The sequence below is a fragment of the Lepidochelys olivacea genome, assembly GCF_965140295.1.
Source record: "Lepidochelys olivacea isolate rLepOli2 genome assembly, chromosome: 16".
NCBI lineage: Eukaryota > Metazoa > Chordata > Testudines > Cheloniidae > Lepidochelys > Lepidochelys olivacea.
In genome coordinates this window covers 17,172,649-17,193,083 of record NC_140426.1, presented here as the reverse complement: position 1 = coordinate 17,193,083, position 20,435 = coordinate 17,172,649, and the positions used below count along the sequence as shown (strand labels likewise).

General features: G+C 54.4%; 1 protein-coding gene across 1 annotated transcript in view; it reads left to right on the top strand.

Annotated features, from left to right (window-relative positions):
- The window catches only part of FIBCD1 (fibrinogen C domain containing 1), a 43,439-nt gene extending 24,980 nt beyond the window's left edge, over positions 1–18,459 (top strand). The window contains exons 5-7 of the mRNA XM_084650270.1: positions 9,246–9,342; positions 11,796–11,975; positions 12,696–18,459. Coding sequence (XP_084506396.1) covers positions 9,246–9,342; positions 11,796–11,975; positions 12,696–12,955 — 537 coding nt within the window. The 3' untranslated portion in view covers positions 12,956–18,459. The remainder of the gene's footprint in view (positions 1–9,245; positions 9,343–11,795; positions 11,976–12,695) is intronic.
- Positions 18,460–20,435: the final 1,976 nt, after the last annotated feature.

The window sequence follows — 20,435 nt, the reverse complement described above, 5'->3', positions numbered from 1 at the left end:
TGGGGGAGCAGCCGCCTACCAGGTGGGATGAGAGGATTAGCCAAACACCGTCTCCAAGGCCGTCCCAGTCAGCGGGACCGGGGCTGAGCTAGACACTCAGCGTTGAGGGAGCTGAAGAAAATGATTTAGTGTCAGGCTGCATCAGAGCTTCTGTGCCTGTGCCAAGTACCTCAAAGGGCCAGGCCAGCAGCGAGACAACATGGCCCTGCCCTGGGGCCAGCAGTGACCGGAGGCACAGCCCCAGGCAGCAATCCCTGAACAGCCCTGCTCTCGGGGAAACGGCTGAGATGGAGCAAGCTCTGCTCGTGGGAGCAGGAAGGCCCCAATCCTGCAATTAGAACCTCATGGCTGGCAGGATCGGGACCTGCCCTGGCACTGACCACCACCATGGTCTGTGCCAGTGGGGAGAGAAGAGACCAGCATTCACTACCCCTTGGGAAGAAGTTTTGTCTTGTGGTGAGAGCAAGGGACTGGGAACCAAGACTCCGGGGTTCGGTCTGCCATTGACACGCTGGGTGGCCTTGGGTAAGGCATGGCCCCTCTCTGTGCCTCAGTTTCCCCATCTGGGGCTATCCCTACTTGGCTATTGAAGGTTACTGAACTTTGCACACTGCTAGTATCAGTGACTCAGGGATGAAAGAGGTGTCAGGCTCAGCTGGAAGCAGGGGGGCAATGTGTGGAGGTGTTGGGTCCTTGGGGTGTTGAGTCACGGAGGCTGCAGTAAAGTCATACACATCACTTGGAGTCATGCAGCCTGGGATTGATTTTTTTAAGCTATTCCTTTTGACATGTGGGGATATTTGCATACGGGTGGGTGGACGTGCTGGCAGTGGCTGAACCAGTTTCACTGGAGAGCTGTTGAGCTAAGCCCGGGGTCACATGCAAGGCTCAGAGACAAAGACCAGGCCAGCAAAGAAATTGGATTCCTCCAAGGCCCTAGCCCAGGCATACTAGTCAGCACATCTCAAGGACATCAGGGCAGGGAGCAGGCCAGACTAGAGGGGGAAACCAATCCCAGCCCATGAGTCCAGGCCAGGGGCTTTCACACTGTTATCACTGCCTTCCAGTGGCCCCTGGGCTCCTTACCTGCTACAGCCCAGTCGGTGCCGGTGCTGACCTGATGTCTGACTGGAGAAAGAGGCTCCCCTGCTGCCTTCTGCCATGTGTCTGGTCAGATGTACAGGGCATGGAGGCCAAATAACTCGCAACCTGTAGCACAGTGGGTCAGATTTACAGCGTGAAAAGGGAGTGAATGCTGGTAGGGTGGCCTAGTGGGTACAGCACTGAACTGGGATTCAGGAGACCCGGGTTCTTATTCCTGGCTCTGCCACTGACCTGCTGGGTGACCTTCAGCAAGTCACGTGCCTGCCCGGTGTCTCAGTTTCTCCTTCATCTTCCCTGTTTAAGTTATACTCTCTGCAGGCCAGGTGTGTCCATCCCCTAGGACAGTGAGGTCCCAACCTCTGCTGCGGCATCTGGGTGCTACTGTAATAACAGTTAATAATGAGGATTAAAACATATTCTAAAAGGGCACCTGCTGGAGGGGAGAGGCCCAAACTTCTCCTGGCTGCAGTAGGAGCAAGGTATTTATGAATCCCAGATTCAGGTGGACTCCATATTGTTCTCTCTTTAATGGCCCATCAGCCGTTACCTTCCCTCATACAACCTCTTTGGGTGTCCCGGGCCCAGAGCTCTCCTCTCTGACTGGTGCAGATTGGAACTGGAATGTGAGATTTCTTATCTGAGTGTGGGGCTTAATCGTTTTCACACTCCCTGCAAGGTAGCATTGCACTCACCTGCATTTAATGACTGCACCAGGCTCCTGGCAGGAAGTACGTTACCAGCTGACCCAAATCCTACTGCCTGGGCGGGTGACATCCCTCCACACCTTTGATTAACACCTCGTGTCATTTAGTGGAGTAACAATCGTATGACTAAGGAGGGTATCCAAGCAGGCCTTCAGAAAACCGGGCTGCTACTTACTTCCTGTGTTGGAAGCCTTTGCAAATTCTCTGTGAGCACCAGGGCTCCTTTAGGGCAAGGGCTTCAGAGGAGAGCCTGCAGCTCGGGACTGCTCTGTATCCCAAAGCAAACAAGGCAGGCTGGTGTCAGAGACTTGGCCACACGGTGCACGGGGGAAGGGCCCAGAATGGCAGTGTGTGGTCTGGGACTCCGTCAAATCCATTTCTAGCACACTGTCACTCCACCCGCCTGACCCGGAGAGCGCTGGGCACGGATCAAAACTAATCAGCCCCACCCCTGACTCAAGCGATGAGGAAGGGGACCCGGTTTGGATGGAGAGGGAGTCCCCACACCCAGGGATGCTGGGCATTGCTGTGCTGCCAATGGTTTGGGGCATGGTGATTTATTTATCTCGCTGTCCTTTGCCCGGGCCCCGCTACAGCCCCCAGGGATGGTGCTTTGCGCACCAGTAACTCTACAGTGACAATCGAAAGGCGAGTGACTCCAGGCAGAGAGGGTGACGGTAAGCAGGAAAGATAAATATTTCAGCTCTGACTTTAATGGGAAGGGGAACAAATCCTTTTTGCTTAAGAGGGGGAGATCCATATTTTATGAGCTGGAGAAGAGCAGCGGTGGAGCTGCTGAAGCTACAGCAAATACTATGCTCCCCCACCCCCCTTGGCTTGTTTGCTGCCTGCCTGCCTCAGGCTGGAGAGACCTAGAGCAACAGCATTCCCCCACACCTGCCCCATCTCTCCCACATGCCTCAGCCTGCTATCTCCCCTCTCCCCTGGCTAGATTTCCACCACTCTCCTCAGCCCCCTGCTCTGGCTTCAGCTGCAGGGCAGCCGAACCCTCTCCTCACTAGGCTAGGAGCGGACATCTCAGCCCCTGAATTCAGACACAGGAACCCTCAGTTCTGGGTACATCAGCCAGCCAGATGCTGTTCCTCTCCTCGCTCTGTGCCCCACCCCATGGCCCGCACACCCCCACAGACAACACCTCACCCGAGAAGGCTCGCTGTGATCTGTGCTCTCACAGCAGAGACCAGCATGGACCCAACCACAAGCAGGGCCATGGACTAATACTCTGCACTCAAGTAGCCTGTGTCATGTAAGGATCTCAAAGTGGGGGGGAAACCGAGGCACTGAGTGGGGGCACGGCCAATGGCCGAAGCAGGATTCCCTTTCCCCTACTCCAACCATTAGAAACTCTCCCCAGTCCCCTGCCCCAACTAGCAGCGACTCCTGCTCTGATCCACAGTAGAACCTAGGAGTTCCTGCTTCTAGCCCCTTGCTCTGGCCACTAGTCCCCAGCACCAGCTGTCCCCACCATGGCGATGAACCCTGCTCAGGACTCCGGAGGATCAGGAAGGTGTGTTGATACCCACCGCAGTGTTTCTTGAGAGAACTCTGCATGTCGCTAAGCTGCCAGAGCATCTCTCTAATCGCCAAGCCCTCCTGGGGCCCTGAGCTGGTGAAGATGGGCCCCTCGCTGCCCTGAGCAGCGCACAGACAACTGGCCTAGTTACAAGTTAAGGTCAAAGCAGCTTAAAGGGGAGCCTCATGGCTGCCTCTGCCCCTGCCCTACTCCCTCCCTCTGCGCACAGGATCATGGCAGCCAATCGGAGCCAACATCCCTCCTGGAAATCAGCTTTGGGCCCCTTTCCAGCCAAGCAGCCTCCTCCCGTCAGCTGAGTCCAACGAAAGCCCTTTTAAAAGGGCTTAACTGCAGCTTCTCAAGTGCTCAGTGCAAGGATAAAAATTAAGGCTCTAATTCTAGAAGGTAAGTACAGCATGGATCAGAGGGAGCGCTGGCCACCTCTTCCATGCAGCACCCCCACCCCCACGTCTGCCATACGCTACCCTTAAGTCGGGACAGCAGACCTCTGCCAAATGCTTGCTTGCAGGGTCTTGCTGGAGAAGCCTGTGCAGGGGGTGATGCACACCAGTGGTGCTGTATCAATGCTGCCAGAAACATGGCCAGATCAGCTGGCTGAAGTTACCCATCTGCTCAGGGTGAGCCCTGAGGGAGTGCACAGGAGCTGGGTGTGCAGCTAATGGCAGAAATGCCCAGCATTAACCCAATCAGCAGGCACTGCTGGGGCACCCTTCATCCGAGGGCCAGACTCCCTGCCAAGTGACCCCGATGGCCATCCGGAGGGACTCTGGATTTACACCAGGGCATGCAAGGGTACAATCTGATCTCGCATCTCAACCCACCCCATTGAGAAGGGCAGCTACATCCCCGTTCAACAGATGTGGAAGCTCTAAACTCATAGACTTTAGGGCCAGAGGGGCCATCGTGATTAGCTAGTCTGACCCCCATGCACATCGCAGGCCACAGAACTTTACCCACCCACTCCTGTAACAGACCCCTAACCTCTGGCTGAGTTACTGAAGTCCTCAAATCATGGTTTAAACTTCAAGTTACAGAGAATCCACCATTTACACTAGTTTAAACCTACAAGTGACCCATGTCCCTTGCTGCAGAGGAAGGCGAAAACCCCCCAGCGTCTCTTCCAATCTGACCCAAGGGAAAATTCCTTCCCGACCCCAAATATAGTGATCAGTTAGACCCTAAGCATGTGGGCAAGACTCACCAGCCAGACACCAGGAAAAAATTCTCTGTAATAACTCAGAGCCCTCCCCAGCTAGTGTCCCATCACCAGCCGTCGGAGATATTTGCCGCTAGCAGTCGCAGATTGGCTACATGCCATTGTACGCAGTCTAATTATACTACCCCCTCCATAAACTTATCACGCTCAGTCTTGAAGCCAGTTAGTTTTTTTGCCCCCAGGCGGTTCCAGAACTTCACTCCTCTGATGGTTCGAAACCTTTGCCTAATTTCAAGCCTAAACTTGTTGATGGCCAGATTATATCCATTTGTTCGTGTCCACCTTGGCACTTAACTTAAATAACTCCTCCCCTCCCTGGCATTATCCCCGTGATGTATTTAGAGAGTAGGGGCCAACTCACCATTGTGCAAAGGCCTCTTTATGCCATACTGATGGGAACACCCCCTGCACAAAGGGGTTTGGCTCACTGGTGTCTGACTACTGGACAGTACTGGCCTTGGGGTGGGAGGGGGAGGCCCTGCCAGAGTGCACTGCTACAGGGAGTCACATGAAGCAAAGCCTAAGTTAGAGCAACCCCGGGGCTGCTCTAACTAATATCATGGGACCATGCCATCCCCAGGCTGTGGGAGTGGATAGGTGACTTGAAACCCCCTTTGTCCCTCCCTGCTCCATTCCTGCACTTCACACCTTGACACACCAATAGAGAAATGGAATACACAGAGTTTCACTGACTTGCCCGAGATCACCCAGGAAGTGAACACAGACCTGTGCTTTAACCTCCAGACCTCACTGCATCTAGGCCAGATTTCCAGAAGTGCTGAGAGCCCACGCCTCCCAGTGACCTCAGCTGATGTTGTGGGCACTCAGCACTTTTGGAAGTCAGGCCTCCTTTTGTTCTCCTCCAGACAGACTTTGAGAAAGTAACAAATTTTTTAGACAAAGGAAACGCAGTGGATCTAATTTACCTAGATTTCAGTAAGGCATTTGATACGGTGCCACACGGGGAATTATTAGTTAAATTGGAAAAGATGGGGATCAATATGAAAATTGAAAGGTGGATAAGGAATTGGTTAAAGGGGAGACTACAGCGGGTCCTACTGAAAGGTGAACTGTCAGGCTGGAGGGAGGTTACCAGTGGAGTTCCTCAGGGATCGCTTTGGGGACCAATCTTATTTATTACTGATCTCGGCACAAAAAGTGGGAGTGTGCCAATAAAGATTGCGGATGATACAAAGCTGGGAGGTATTGCCAATTTAGAGAAGGACCGGGATATCATACAGGAGGATCTGGATGACCTTGTAAACTGGAGTAATAGTAATAGGATGAAATTTAATAGTGAGAAGTGTAAGGTCATGCATTTAGGGATTAATAAGAATTTTAGTTATAAGCTGGGGACGCCTCAATTAGAAGTAACGGAGGAAGAGAAGGACCTCGGAGTATTGGTTGATCATAGGATGACTATGAGCCGCCAATGTGATATGGCTGTGAAAAAAGCTAATGTGGTCTTGGGATGCATCAGGCGAGGTATTTCCAGTAGGGATAAGGAGGTGTTAGTACCGTTATACAAGGCACTGGTGAGCCCTCACCTGGAATACTGTGTGCAGATCTGGTCTCCCATGTTTAAGAAGGATGAATTCAAACTGGAACAGGTACAGAGAAGGGCTACTAGGATGATCCGAGGAATGGAAAACTTGTCTTACGACAGGACACTCAAGGAGCTTGGCTTGTTTAGCCTAACCAAAAGAAGGTTGAGAGGAGATGTGATTGCTATCTATAAATATATCAGAGGGATAAATACCAGAGAGGGAGACGAGTTATTTAAGCTCAGTACCAATGTGGACACAAGAACAAATGGATATAAACTGGCCATCGGGAAGTTTAGACTTGAAATTAGACAAAGGTTTCTAACCATCAGAGGAGTGAAGTTCTGGAACAGCCTTCCAAGGGAAGCAGTGGGGGCAAAAGACCTATCTGGCTTCAAGATTAAACTCGATAAGTTTATGGAGGAGATGGTATGATGGGATAACATGATTTTGGCAATTAATTGATCATTAACTATTCATGGTAAATAGGCCCAATGGCCTGTGATGGGATGTTAGATGGGGTGGGATCTGAGTTACTCCAGAGAATTCTTTCGTGGGTGTCTGGCTGGTGAATCTTGCCCACATGCTCAGGGTTCGGCTGATCACCATATTTGGGGTCAGGAAGGAATTTTCCTCCAGGGCAGATTGGAAGATGCCCTGGGGGTTTTTCGCCTTCCTCTGTAGCATGGGGCACGGTTCACTTGCTGGAGGATTCTCTGCACCTTGAAATCTTTAAACCACGATTTGAGGACTTCAATAGCTCAGACATAGGTGAGAAGTTTATTGCAGGAGTGGGTGGGTGAGATTCTGTGGCCTGCATTGTGCAGGAGTCAGACTAGATGATCATAATGGTCCCTTCTGACCTTAATAACTATGAGTCTATGAGACTGAACTGGCCAAGCTGAACAGAGTTAATCAGGGGCCAGAGGCTTAATTAAATGCAGTGGTGAGACAAGAGGCAGCATTTTCTGGATCCCTGTCGTTAGCTGATGCTTTAGTCCAACGATAAACTAGAAGGGAAAAAAACACAAGGGGACAATATATTAACATGTGAGAGACCAAAGGTTCATCAGCCAAAGATCACAGGCACCCAAGCCAGCTGCTGGGGGAAGCAGCTTTTATATAAGGGCATCTTGGCTCCATCTGACCCCAGTTCTGAGGGGGCCGTATCAGGAGAGTCCACCCCAGCTCACAGCCCCAGCTCTGAGAGAGTGAGCGGAGGGGGAGCTGCTGGTGGTTTGGGTTGCTTCTTTTGCTAATTCTCAGCACCAAAGCATTGCTGGGGAGCATCACTTTGGCCATACCATGGTCAGCGTGCCCCTTCTCACTGACAAATGTTCATGGAGATGGGTCTTTGCCTGCCGGGAGGCTGGGGGAACGGCTGCTCCTCAGCCAGATCCCCACATTCACATGCAAAGAAGGGGAGTCACTGCATGGCTGCAGCTCATTCAGAAAGAGGAAGGATGGATCAGTGGTTAGGGCTTTACCCTGGCCCTTAGGAGACCCAGGTTCCATTCCCTGCTCTGCCACAGACTTCCTGTCAATAGTTGCTCTGTGCCTCAGTTTCCCCACCCATATAACAGGGATAATAGCACTTTTGCATCTCATAGAGGGGTTGTGGAGATAAATATATTAGAGCTTGTGAGAGGCTCAGAGACTATGGTAACAGGAACCCTATAAGGATCTTAGATAGACTGAATGTGTCTGAAAACTGATAAGCCCATGCATTCAGATATTACAGGGAGGAGACGTAAGTAGCTAGCTAGAGAGGAAAAACCCACAGACTTGAGAATCGTTCATCTGCATTGTCTGGTGGATAGTTACAAATAAATCCAGCTTGGTACACACACAGCAGGGCACAATTCCTGGGTGAGTGTCCTTGGAAATCAATACTTTACCCCGGCTCCAGGAGTTACATCCTGATCACTAGGCAGCTACCAAACACAGAGCAGAGATCCTGTTGGTGATGAATGCTTAACAGTTGGATTTCCCCGATCACTTAACTCTGGATCCATTTATGGGAGTAAAATAAAGCAGCTCTGCAGGATTTACCTGACCAGCAAGTAGTTCAGGGCTAGGGCTCTTGACGCTCAGGAGACATGGTTTCAATTCCCCGCTGTGCCACAGACTTGCTATGTGACCTTGGGCAACTCGATCTCTCGGTGCCCCAGTTCCCCACCTGTAATATGAGAATAACGACATTTGCCCTTCCCTCCGCCTTTGGCTGTCACATCTACTTAGCATGTAAGTTTTTTGGGGCAGGGTCAGTCTCTTACTCTGTGAGGGTACAGCATTGAGCACAGGGGACCCGGATCTTGGCTGGGTCTCCTGTGATCATAGAATATCAGGGTTGGAAGGGACCTCTGGAGGTCCTCTAGTCCAACCCCCTGCTCAAAGCAGGACCATACCAAGTACCGTCCCTTATTTTTGCCCCAGACCCCTAAATGGCCCCCTCAAGGATTGAACTCACAACCCTGGGTTTAGCAGGCTAATGCTCAAAAACCACTGAGCTATCCCACCCCCCAACCCAGCCACTGATCATGCACTCACTCAGTCATGGGCACTGGCTGTTGTTTTGCAAACTGATGCTTCTGTGTCCTCCCCTGGGTGGCATCATTGTACAAGCAGAAGGACCCGTTTTTATTGACGTTAACCCAGGGGGTTTCAGACACCAATGAAAGTTGGCGTTCTGGGCAAGACAACAAGTGAATTCTTTGCTCTGAGCAGATTCTCCCATCCCTAGGAGATGGGCGACAATGACATGGCACGTCCCCTTACACGCCATAGTTCCAATGTAATTAGCGAGTGTACAGGGTTTGATTTGCGCCCAAGTCTGATAAAGGGCTCCTGGAGCGAGACAGCTCTGCAGAGAGCCACGCCATGGAAAAGGCAGCAGGATGCCTGGCTCCTCATGGGAACTGCTGGCAGTGGGGACGGGCTCCGAACTCTCACTTCCTAGCTGCTGTGCCCAGAGCTGGCCCTAGACCAAATGGCGCCCCAACTGGAGAGTGTCTTTGGCACCCTCCTTTCCATTTGTTACACTTTTGAATACCCAACAGCACCCCAAGCCTGGTGCCCCCTGCCCCTAAATCCGGCGCTGGCTGTGCCTTTTGTTTCCCCAGGTTTTCCAGCGGCGGGAGGACGGCTCGGTGAATTTCTTCCGCGGATGGGAAGCATACCGGGATGGATTCGGGAAGCTGACTGGAGAGCACTGGCTAGGTACGCCACTCCAGCCCACTGCACAGGCTAGCAAAACCATCGGCCCAGGGTCCTTTTAAATTCTCCTTGGCATGTTGGGGGGAAGGGGGGGGCTTGCTTTTCTCGTCCATGGTATTTTATCTAGGGAGAAGAACAGAAAAGTCCTTTGATGTATCAAACCAGCAACTGGGGAGGGGAATGGAGGTTGCACATGTGGGTTGGACCCACTGGGATCCACAGTGCTAGAGAGCACTGGGGGAAGGGGAAAATGCACCGTTCCTCCTGGCAACAGCGGGGACCTGGGGCAGGGCTGGGGCCCAATCTGGAGACAACAGGAGAGTGTGTATTGTGGCTAATAGCAGCCCACTCCCCTTTCTGCAGATATGAAGGCGGGGTGGGTAGGGGGGAGCTGGAGACAATAGGATGCTGTGTGAGGTGGCTAAATACCTTGTGCCCACGTGTGGCTGTGACTAATCCACTCAGCAGAGCCTCCTACTCCTGAAGCCTCTTGAGCGACAGGAGAATCCCCATTAGCAGAACAGGGCCTGGTACGCAGTCAAGCGGGTCCAACTCTAACACAGAAAGCCGGCCTAAAAAACTCAGGGCCAAATCCATCCCTGGGGTAACTATCAAAGTCACAGCATTACCTCGGGGAGGGGCAGAGTTTGGCCCTTTGGGGGTATTGCCCAGAGACTCTAGGTTATGGCCCAGCGGAGACAAGAAAAGCCAACCCCTGCAGGCCGTACCACCCCCTACGTCCTACAAGAGCCCCTGTCAAACGACCTGGCCCTCTGCTCTGTGCTGAGGTGCTGGTATTCCCAAGGGAGCTCGCGGCCGGCAGGCAGGGGGCCCGGGGCTCAGGTGGCATTGCAGGGATCTCACTCCCTGCGCCCGCTGCACTGCCAGGCGGGGATGCTGCAACCACAGGAGCGCAGGGGGAAGCAGACGAGCCGAGCAGAGGCCTCCGGGGCTCTTTGGCCCTCCCTGAGGCTGAGGAAACGGACGCCAAAAACTTCACAAAGGGTGAGGCGAGCTGCTCAGCAACCAGCACGCTCAGCCCAGCCCAGCCCCTTACTAGCCATCCCTGCCGCATGGACACCCAGGCATGGTTGGTATCCTGATGCAAACGCAGAGCAGGGTGGCCCAGTGGGGCCCAGGACCCTCCAGGGATGTGTGTGTGCGTGTGTGTGCTTCTGAATCTGGTTAGGGCCAGGGGCGCTATCTGAGGGCTCCCCCATGCAGGAACCCTGTGCCAGCCATGCCGGCAGGAGAGGAGCTACTAATTCAAGTGTGTGCGGGCCTGTTAAAGGGGCTTGCTCTGTGTGTGTGTGTCTGGCTGTCTCGGGGGCTAATAGCAGCTGACCAGTGAAGGGCTGGGGCTGGACTGCTGGTTCAGGAGAGGAGGTTCAGAGGGGAGGGAATCAGTAGCAAACAAGCCAAGGGCCACACTTGAGCTGTGGAAAGGAGGCACCTGGCCTCCTTTTCTGAACAGCAGAGCGAGGCTGTGGGTGGGGAGGAGGTGGGGAGGCAGAGTCGCCACTGGCTGACAGGAAGATGTTAAGTCTCTCAATACAATTGCAACCGTGTGATACTTTAAAACCAGCTCCTGCTAACAGGCAGCTCCGGGTTGTCTTTAAAGACCCTTCCCCTCCTCCCCCGACTCCTAGGAGTGAAATCTCCAAAGGATGATTGCTCAGTGAGATGTCAGGGCAACCCCTTAGGAGTGCCTGCCTCCCCCAGTCCTGCGGGCACAGCCCCCTGCTGCAATGCATGCTGAGCGCTTCCACCAGGACAAGCCCCAGCTCAGCAGCTGAAGCCAGGAGCTGCAGTGTGGAGGGCCCCTCTCCCCACCCCAGGCCGTAGGTGGAACTCACCAGGTGCTTCTAGAGCCACCACAGCATGCACTCTGCTCCACAAGGTGAGCATGGCCTCGAATCCTGGAAAACAGGCAGAGGGGAAGGGAGAGAATTGAAAGAGACCCAGACTCACCTTGGGAAGTGTCACTTATTGCCACTGATGGCTCCTGAGACATTTCATTAAATACCCTCTTCATTAGTAGATGAGCAAACGGACTGCAGAGCTCCCCGCATGTGCTGGCGTGTCCGGGAGAGAGGATCTGCTCCCCAAGCCAGGACTGACATGCAGAAAAAGCCCCGTCCTTCACCACCCCTGTAGGGACTGGGGGGGTTGCTTTAGCTGCAGTGGATTGTTAACCTGACAGGTTGAACTCAGCTGGACAAAGGACGCCCCCCCCCCCCGCCCCGTCTCTGGAGATGAGGAGCGGCCTGTTTGGGGGAGCCTCATGTTTGCTCCCTCTGTCCCTCAGTTCTCCTCCCCATCTCCCCTTTCAGGAGGGTCACCCAGGGCGGGGTGATGGCCGAAGCATTCTGCTGTCTGCCCAGCATTCATTACTCACAGGTCCGTGGTGAGCCTGCTGCCAGTGCCCACGACTGACTCCTGCTTTACCACCACAGGGCTGGCGCGGCTCCATGCCCTGACCACGCAGGCCAGCTACGAGCTGCGCATCGACCTGGAGGACTTCGACAACGGCACGGCCTTCGCCCAGTACGGCACCTTCGGCGTGGGCCTGTTCTCCGTGGACCCGGAGGAGGACGGCTACCCGGTCACCATCGCAGACTATTCCGGAACAGCAGGTCGGTCTGTGCTGCTCACGGGTCGCTCCCCGGTCCCCACCCCGCCCAGAGCACGTTGCTCGGGGAGAACGAGGTGGGAAGGGGAGATAAGGCCTCGTTCCCTGCTGTCGCTGCGTTGAGCCCCACAGCCTTTTGCCTTCGATGAGCCCCAACCTTTGCCATTCATTCCATATTGCTACAGGGAGGAAAACAAGCTCACACCAGCCCTAGGGAGGCCTGGGATGGCGGGCAGTGGGGTCAGGAGTGAGGTACATCAGCAAAGCATTTGGGAGCCTAAAAGTGGACTAGCAGGGGGAGCAACTGGTGGGACCAGAATTGCCTTTGCAAGGCTGTAGCAATAAGGGGAGTTTGCACAGCTTGTTGCTCCTGGCTCTGCTCAGCCTCTCTCACTCTCTCGAGTCCCTGACCTCCAAGGCCTCCGTCACCAGGGCAGACCCAGAGGGCAGAGAGGCAAAGCCGCTCCAAGCCGCTGTTTGCACCAGAGCCGCTCACTGCACTGGTGCAAACTGCGGCTTTGCCTGGGGCTCTAGCCAGGCAGCTGGAATCCAAGCTGAGGCCGGACCTGTGCCCGCTCCCGCACGTATCCGTTCAACAAGGGAAGCTGGCTTGAGGCTGAGTCTAGGGAATGCGGGAGGCTGAAAAGCAGGGCCGGGGCGGGAGCGGGGCCCAGCAGCGATGGGCAGGGGCTTTGCTGATGGCCGCTCTCCCCTCGCCCGGCAGGGGACTCCTTCCTGAAGCACAACGGCATGAAGTTCACCACCAAAGACCTGGACAACGACCATTCGGAGAACAACTGTGCCGCCTTCTACCGTGGGGCCTGGTGGTACCGTAACTGCCACACCTCCAACCTCAACGGGCAGTACCTCAAGGGCCACCACAGCTCCTACGCCGACGGCATCGAGTGGTCCTCCTGGACCGGCTGGCAGTACTCCCTCAAATTCACCGAGATGAAGGCCCGGCCTGTCAGAGAGGAGAATTAGCCCAACGGCACGACCCCTCCCCTGCCCCCTTTTCCTCCCTCTCCCCCTCCCCCACAGCTCGGTGTCGTCTTGTCCGTGAGTCGGGGGCAGCCAGGGTGAAAAGCCCCTCTGATAATGCACCGCTCTGGGCCGCGCTGTCAGCAGCGGGACAGGGGGCCCAGTGGGAGCCCCCTACCAGGGGAGGGGTGGCTCTTCCTCTGAGGGTGCGTCCAAGGGGAGAGGCGGTCGCTGTTGCCTCCTTGCTCCGAGCACCTCCAAGGACGTGCACCCCCCGGCGGTGGAGTCGGCCCCCCTGTGTTTTGCCTCCCCCCTTCCAACAAGCCAGCAGCACCCTGGGCTCAGGTGTGTGCCACAGTGGGGAGCCGCCTGGACCTGCTGGGCCTTGGCTTGTCATTACAGGGCAGCTCCAGCGAGGCGGCCCGTGAAGATCCCTTGGGAAAGCCCCAGCAGGGCGTGGAGAGACTCGACCCGTCGCGAGGCGACTGAGCCGTTAGTGACAGTCCCTGGAGGCAGCGGCTGGCCTGTAGTTCTTGGTGGGTTTTGCCAAGGGGGTACAGCAGGCACCGAGAAGGGCAAGCCATGGGGACAGGCGTTGGAGAGCTGGTGCGGGGACAGAACCCAGGAGGCCCCACTCCCAGCCCCTGCACGCAATACCAGCTGGGCCGTTAGAAGACCCCCCCCACCCCACCCCGTCCGCCCGCCGTGTTGATTCCCTGCACTGAGCTGGGCTCCCAGCACAGAACAAGAGGGCTGGGCTGGCAGGGGCCCCAGCTGACGCCGTAAGGGTGGCATGTATAAACTGCAGCCCCAGGGGCTCAGCAAATGGCACACAAAGACCGCAGAAAGGGGGCAGCGCAGATTCTTTGTACCCACCCTGGGTTCACTGGAGCTGCCTCCTCCCCACCAGCCACTCGCTTTCTGGCTCCAAGGCTCCACTGGCGATGGGGCGTCAAGTCTTCATCAGGGAGTAGGGTTGTATCTATCCGGGGCGGGGGGGATACGGCACCGGGCCTAGCTTTCTGCCGCGGTTTAGCCTGGGTGTGCCTCTGGACTGATGAGCAATTCCTCCTCCCATTCAAAATGGCCCCGCATCCCAAATCCAGTTTCTGCTGACGCTCAGCAGCTGCAGCCTCTGTCCCAGTGACGTTCCCAGGCCCAGCAACAACTAACCCTCCCGCAGTCTGCAATTCCAGGCCGGGGGCGGGGGCGGAGACAGTAATTCAATCTTGGAACTGAGAAGGAGGTGACCCCAAACAGTCCGCCAGCTCTCCTGGCCCCATCGGGCTCGCTGTATCGCTACATCCCACGTGGGTGCGCTTGCCACTGCGCACCACCCAGCCCTTGGGCTCAGACACCCAGAGAGTATTGGCTGGACCCCTCAGAAGGGATGGTTGGCCAAGGCGGTGGGGCAAAGCTCACGACTGCAGCGTTGGAGGTGGGAGGGCTGCAAGCGGGAAGCCAGCTGTCACTCCCAGGCAACGCTTAGGGGTTACGTTTCATGGAGTCTTTTTGCTGACCAAACCCACTCGGAAGAGGGCAAACCCAGACCCCCTTTGTGGAAATGTGACCTTAGCTGTACGGTAGCCGTGATCTTCCCCCAGCTCCGTCAGAGGCTGGCTGCAGGGAAGAACCGCTGGTTCTCCATGGGGGGATCCCTGCCCCTGTTCTCTAGGTGCAGAGGATGGGGAGCTGGCCTTCATTTCCAGCCCACACAAACCTTGCTCTGGCTTATACACCTGCAGATATTCAAGCCTTTCATTTCTTCAAATCCCATGAAGGTTTTAAAACCTCCCCCCGCCCAAACCCTGAGCCAGGTGTAATATCTGTGAGGCGTGGCTAACCGCGTCGCAGCCCCATCCCAGCGGCCGGTGCTTCACGGTGATCAGACCAGACAGCTGGTGACAGAGGGGCTCCAAGAATTCTTGTTCTCTGGGACGTCACGGAGAACAGGGACGAGCCAAGAGGATTGAGAGGAGCCATTGTGTGGAATGCGTAAGTCACAGCCAGTCCTCCTGCTCCCTTGTCAAGGAGGCACTTCATAGCCCAAGCTGTTCAGAGTCAAGCCAGATGGTCAGCAGCAGAATCCTTGCCCAGGTTTCTCCGGGCCCAATCCCCAGCGTTCAGGGCTTTGCTTTGTCGGCAGCACTCTGCAGAAGCCATGGTGCAGGTAGACGTCCAGCCACTTACAATGAAAGAGAGGTGAGGGGAAAATGGGAACGCTCCTGCTCCTGCCTGAGATGCTGAGGATGGAGCAGAGCCCTGCCAGCACAGGAGAGCTCCATCCCCATCTGCTCTGCAGGACACGGGAGACAATTGGGCCATATTCTGTCTGTACTGGAATCTCTAATGGTAGGGCGTGCTGCTGAACGCTGTGGTGTGAAAGGGTTAAATGGTGCATGAGAAGGAAGCCCCTCCCCCATCCTCTTAGTGCCAGACCTGAGCATGCTAGAGACAGGTGTCTCAATCAGGAACTCGTTTGGATTTTGTTTAATGCCAAACCACACAAAAATGCTCAAAGCCTTCCAGTTTGTGGGGCATCACTCTGGAGACATCATCCCTGCAACTCAGTGGTGCCAACTCCCCCTGCTGGTGGCACTTGGCAGCACCATTTACAAGAGAGCAGTGCGAAGAAGTTTTGTGCTTTGCTCGTTCTGACTTCTCATGCCTTTGTGTTTCCCTCCCACCACGTTACGGGCCAGGCTGATTCTCTGGCACTGACATTTCATGACTGTGTTCTTTTGAATGTTTTCTGCCAGGGGCGAGCAGCTACCTGAGCAGCGATCTGACGGATTTAAACAGAACCAGGTGTGGGCTCTGGCGCTGCCTAAGAAGGCTATCCCAAGGGAAGCTGACTCTTCTTTGTAGGACACTCCCGTAGGCAAGAAAACAGCTGGATTTAAAGGGGGATGGGGGCTGTAAAGCAGGCATCCAAATCAGAGTTCTTCTTAGGGTTACTAAAGCATGGGGCATTTCGTTACCTCTGCTGGGGCTGCGTTCTCCCCCATCCTCAGGGTAGAGGGAGATTTCAGAAGGGCAGAGGGTTGCTTTTGGCCTTTGAAAGACACCAGGTGCCAGCCACAGGGGCTGTATTTTTTTTTAAATAGTCCTGGAGAGAAAATGCCCATAGACCCTCCTCACCCAACCCCTCTGCAAATTACTCTGATCAGTTGCTGGACAAAAGGATTCAAAGAATACACCACCCAGGATCAGAGCACTCTGCTGGGAGTGGGGGGAGCAGGAGGAAAGGAACATAATTGAAAGGATAATGAAATTCACTAAGTTACTGTTCACTTTGTCTATTGCAGTAGATTGAGGCCACTGTACCAGGCCCTGTGCAGACACAGAGCGTCTCTGCCCTGACGAGCTCACAGTCTAGACCAGACAGACAGCGGGTGAGAGGAAGGAAAGCTCAATGTATGCCCATTGTACAGATGAGGAACTGAGGCAGAGTGATTAAGTGTGTTTCAGGCAGTGGTGGTGGATTAGAGATTTATACTTCTCTACGCATTAAAAAAAAATTCTCTGTAAATCTGTATGTGAACTAACAGGGAGCATTTGGGGAAAGTTTTTTCACAGTGAGGGGATTTTCTTGAGTGGTGTGTGTTGGCGAGGCAGGGTGCATTATACATTTGGGATTATTGTGGTTTTCCCTCTGATGGGGTCCAAGTTTCCATCCTGAACATCTGAGGCCTGCCTCAGTTCAGTAGCACCTCTGTTACTGTGAAACCCACCAGCTTTAAAATATGTCTTTTCCTTCCACCCAGACTGCACTGGACATAGGCCTGGCAGAACTCCATCTTCATTTCTTTAGAACATTGACAGCTAATATCAAGGTTTATTTTTAAGCTCTGTTTTAGATTATCCATCTAAATGTCCACAGCTATGGGAAATTTTGTGGAGGGAAGGGTTAAACAATTATTGAATGACAGATGTTGAGATTCAAAAAGTTAAAACTTAACCACCATTAAAACACAAGCTGTCAACATCACACATCAAAATACACAAAGATCCTTCAGCTCTAATAAGTTCTACTTTGTGTATCTGTAAATTTCAGTGATCACCAATGGAAATAGTTTCTCCTCCCTTTGTGTGGGTACAGTGAAATTGACATTTACTGCAACATTTACAGATACACAAACTAATCCTTCCAAGCCTAGCGATACACTTGCTGTACAGAGCTGCACACTGATTGGGTTAGATTAATTAAACAACATGACATCAGTTCAGACCTGATGTCTGCTTTTACTGCACAAGGAAAGACCTATGCTACCTACCTAAGGGTTATCTACATTTCCACCTTGACCTAAGCTACCTGCTGGAGAGGGGAGGTCAAGCATTGCCGGGAGCAGAGCTAGAGAAGCAGCTGTCCTACTGGAGGGGAAACCTGTGAATGTTTCTCAGTTGGTTTGTTTTTTATTTCACTGGAACAAACTGTAAATAGTTTTTATAGCATTTGCCTTTGGGACGGATGGGAACGCCTGACTACAGACCCAGACTGCCCAGCCAGCCGCCAGCCTGGGAACATGGTAGCACTCAAGGAACTTTGCTCAGTGGGGAAAAGACGTGCGTTGGCTTCCTGTGTTTCCTCCCGGGGCCATTGTTCCTGGGGGTCGGGGAAGGTGAAAGTTGTGTGCTCATTCAGTCACTGGGCACTTTGTGTAACTGGCCCTGGTCACCCAGGACTCCTTAATGAGTTTGTTTTGAATTGCATGAGAGGTATTTAATACAATCAGAGGCCCCAGGATTTCCAGGGATTAGCTCTAAGAGTGCACAGATCAATCTGCAGCCTGGCATTAGACTAAAACCTGTCTACGATGACACCTCCCCTGGAGAGAAGCAAGAAGGGGGTGAGGTCTGGGAAGGGCAGGACAAATGCAGCCAGACACCAGGTGCTGGGAGAAGGCGGCACTGCAGTGCATACAATATCCCTCCAAGGAGCTTCCTGAGGGTCTGGCCCCCAACCCTGCAGCCTCCAAACCTGCAGCGTAGGAAGACCCAGGCCGCCAGCTGGTCTGGAGCAGCATATGGCACGCTGACCAAAGGGCTGGTAAAAGGCCAGCTGGGACAGGGGCTCAGGTTAGATGGGAGCCCCTTTAACCAACACTTGTTGGATTGCTGCCTTTGGCTCCTGGCCCATACAGAATCAAGCAGGGCTGGTGCAGCAGTTTTCCATGCTGCAGGGTGCTGGCTTAATTTCACCAGCCTGGGTAGCCAGAGGACAAGGATGGGTGTCTAGGCAGGTGCCACACCCGTGCCTGCCCTTCGAGGTTCTGGAAGTTGGGGGGACAAAGCAGTTTCCTGAGCTGGACTTCACACAGCCAGCCCGTTGCACCCGGGGGCCGTGGCGGAGCTGGGGCCACAAGGCTGTATGTTCAGGTCTGAGCTAGTGGACGGGTTGTGTTGTTTAGCAGTACAATGAAGTCTAGCGCGTGTGTGATTGGTGTCAAATGCTGTACATGTGGACTTCCAAAAACTCCTTAATAAAAGGAACTCATCACTCTGTACATCCTGCGTCTGGGTCTCCATCCACCTCCAATCGCACCCCCCTGCCCAGCTGAGGTCATTTCCCTGGGGCTCTCAGCGCTGGGAGCATCTCGCGTGCCCAGAGCAGCTCCTGGCAGGGAGCACTGCTCACGTGAAAGAGAAATGGCTCTGCGGAGCAAAGCTGACTGCAGCAGCTGCTGCCTGCCTGCCTCCCTCCCTTTTATGCCAACCCCAGAGAGGGCTGGGCCTAGGTGTCTTTCTGCTGCCAACAACTTAGAATTACCCAAAGGCCACGCTTCCAGCTAATGCCCCTGGAAGTGTTTTCCCCACCCAGCCCTTGCATGCTCCTTTCCCGTATGCTGGCTCTCGCCACCCGGCTCTCTGCACCGGCGCCAGCCTCCGTCAGAATTTACCATGCTGGCAGGAGGAAGTGGGTTCACTTGAAGAAAACTAGGACTAATTACTGCCGGCCTGGCCGAGCTTTGATCGGCAGCAGCCTTTCCCACCATCGAACCTGCCGGGAACCCGTCTGCTGCACCTTGGCAGCCGCTCTGAGAGAGGAGCAGCTTCAGTTCAGAGGTTAAACGAGCATATTTGCTTTTCTAAATATAAAAGCCCAGATCATTTCTATGGCTAGAGTCTTAAAGGGACAGCTCCTCACCCAGCGTACGACCGTGTAGCGCTCATGAAGCTTTGCTGATTTACTGCAGTTGAGGGTCTGGCCCCAAATTCAATCCACCTCATTGGGGTGGATTTCCAAGCCCTTCACAAAAATTAGTTGGGTCTCTCAACCCCTCTATGACACAGGTCAGTGTTAACATCCCTGTTCTACAGATGGGGAAACTGAGGCACAGAGAGTAAGTGACCTGCCAAGGCTGTTCAGAGAGTCAGTGGCAGAAGTAGGAACAAAGCTCAGGGGTTCCTGGCTCCCGGGCCCACCTTTGTTCCACTAGGCCATGCTGCCAGAAGACAAGGAGCCAGAAGAGTGGTTGGTAAACCACAACCTGCACCATGGGTTGGGGGAAGGAAAATCAACGCCAGAAATACAAACCCAGCCCAGGCTTTCTTGGCTGAGACAGGTGAGACACGCAGGAAATACCCCATGCTGCCAAAGAATGCAGCCACCTCCCTGTTCCTGCTAACCCCCTCTTGATGAGCCGTGGGCCAAGGGCACAAGGTTGGGGGGGGATGTCTCACACTGAGGGGCAATGCCCATTCAACAGCAGCCTTGTCAGGCTAGCAGAGAGGCGCACATCATGCCCACCAGCCATGGGCCAGGCCTTCCGCTCCAGTGCAGATTTGGAGCCAATGCAGAATGGCATTTCCCCCTGCAGCCCTTCCCAGCTGGGGTGGGCGCTGCGGCTGAGCATCCTGCATCTGACACTGGCTGGGGCGGGGGAATGGGAGATGGGTGAAGGGAGAGACTTGGACAATTCGTTGGGCTCCTGGCAGGGATGGTTCCCAGAAAAGCTGGCTAGGGAGGAACGTCAATGAGAAAAGTTTGCCCTCATGGAGCAGAGCTGGAAGCTGGAGGGGTGGGGGCCAGGCAGAGGGTCACAACAACCAATGCCACCCAGCACCTTCAGTCCCAGTGCTATATGTGTGTGCAATTCAGGGGGTCCTTCTTAGACCCCCTGCTGCTTTGGGGTGTCCAGAGACCAGCCGTGACCGTGAGCCCTTTTGTCCATCTCCACTTGGCCAGGCCCCTCCTCCCGCTGTGCAGACAGTCCGGCCCCTGCGCACTGATGCTCTCCCTGGGGCCACCACTGAAGGCCACTTGGAAACATCAACTGGTGCAGAACACAGCTGCTTGCTCGCCTAGTGGCAGCTCGTGGCTGGTCACAGTGCATCACCCCCATGCTCCAGAAGGCTCTCCAGGTGCAATCCCTTATGGTGATTTGAACCCACACATCCCTTCATGGCGTTGGTGCTGCATGCCTTGGAGAGATGCTTCACTCCTCATGCTCTAGCCCAGCCATGACGTAGGAACGGACAG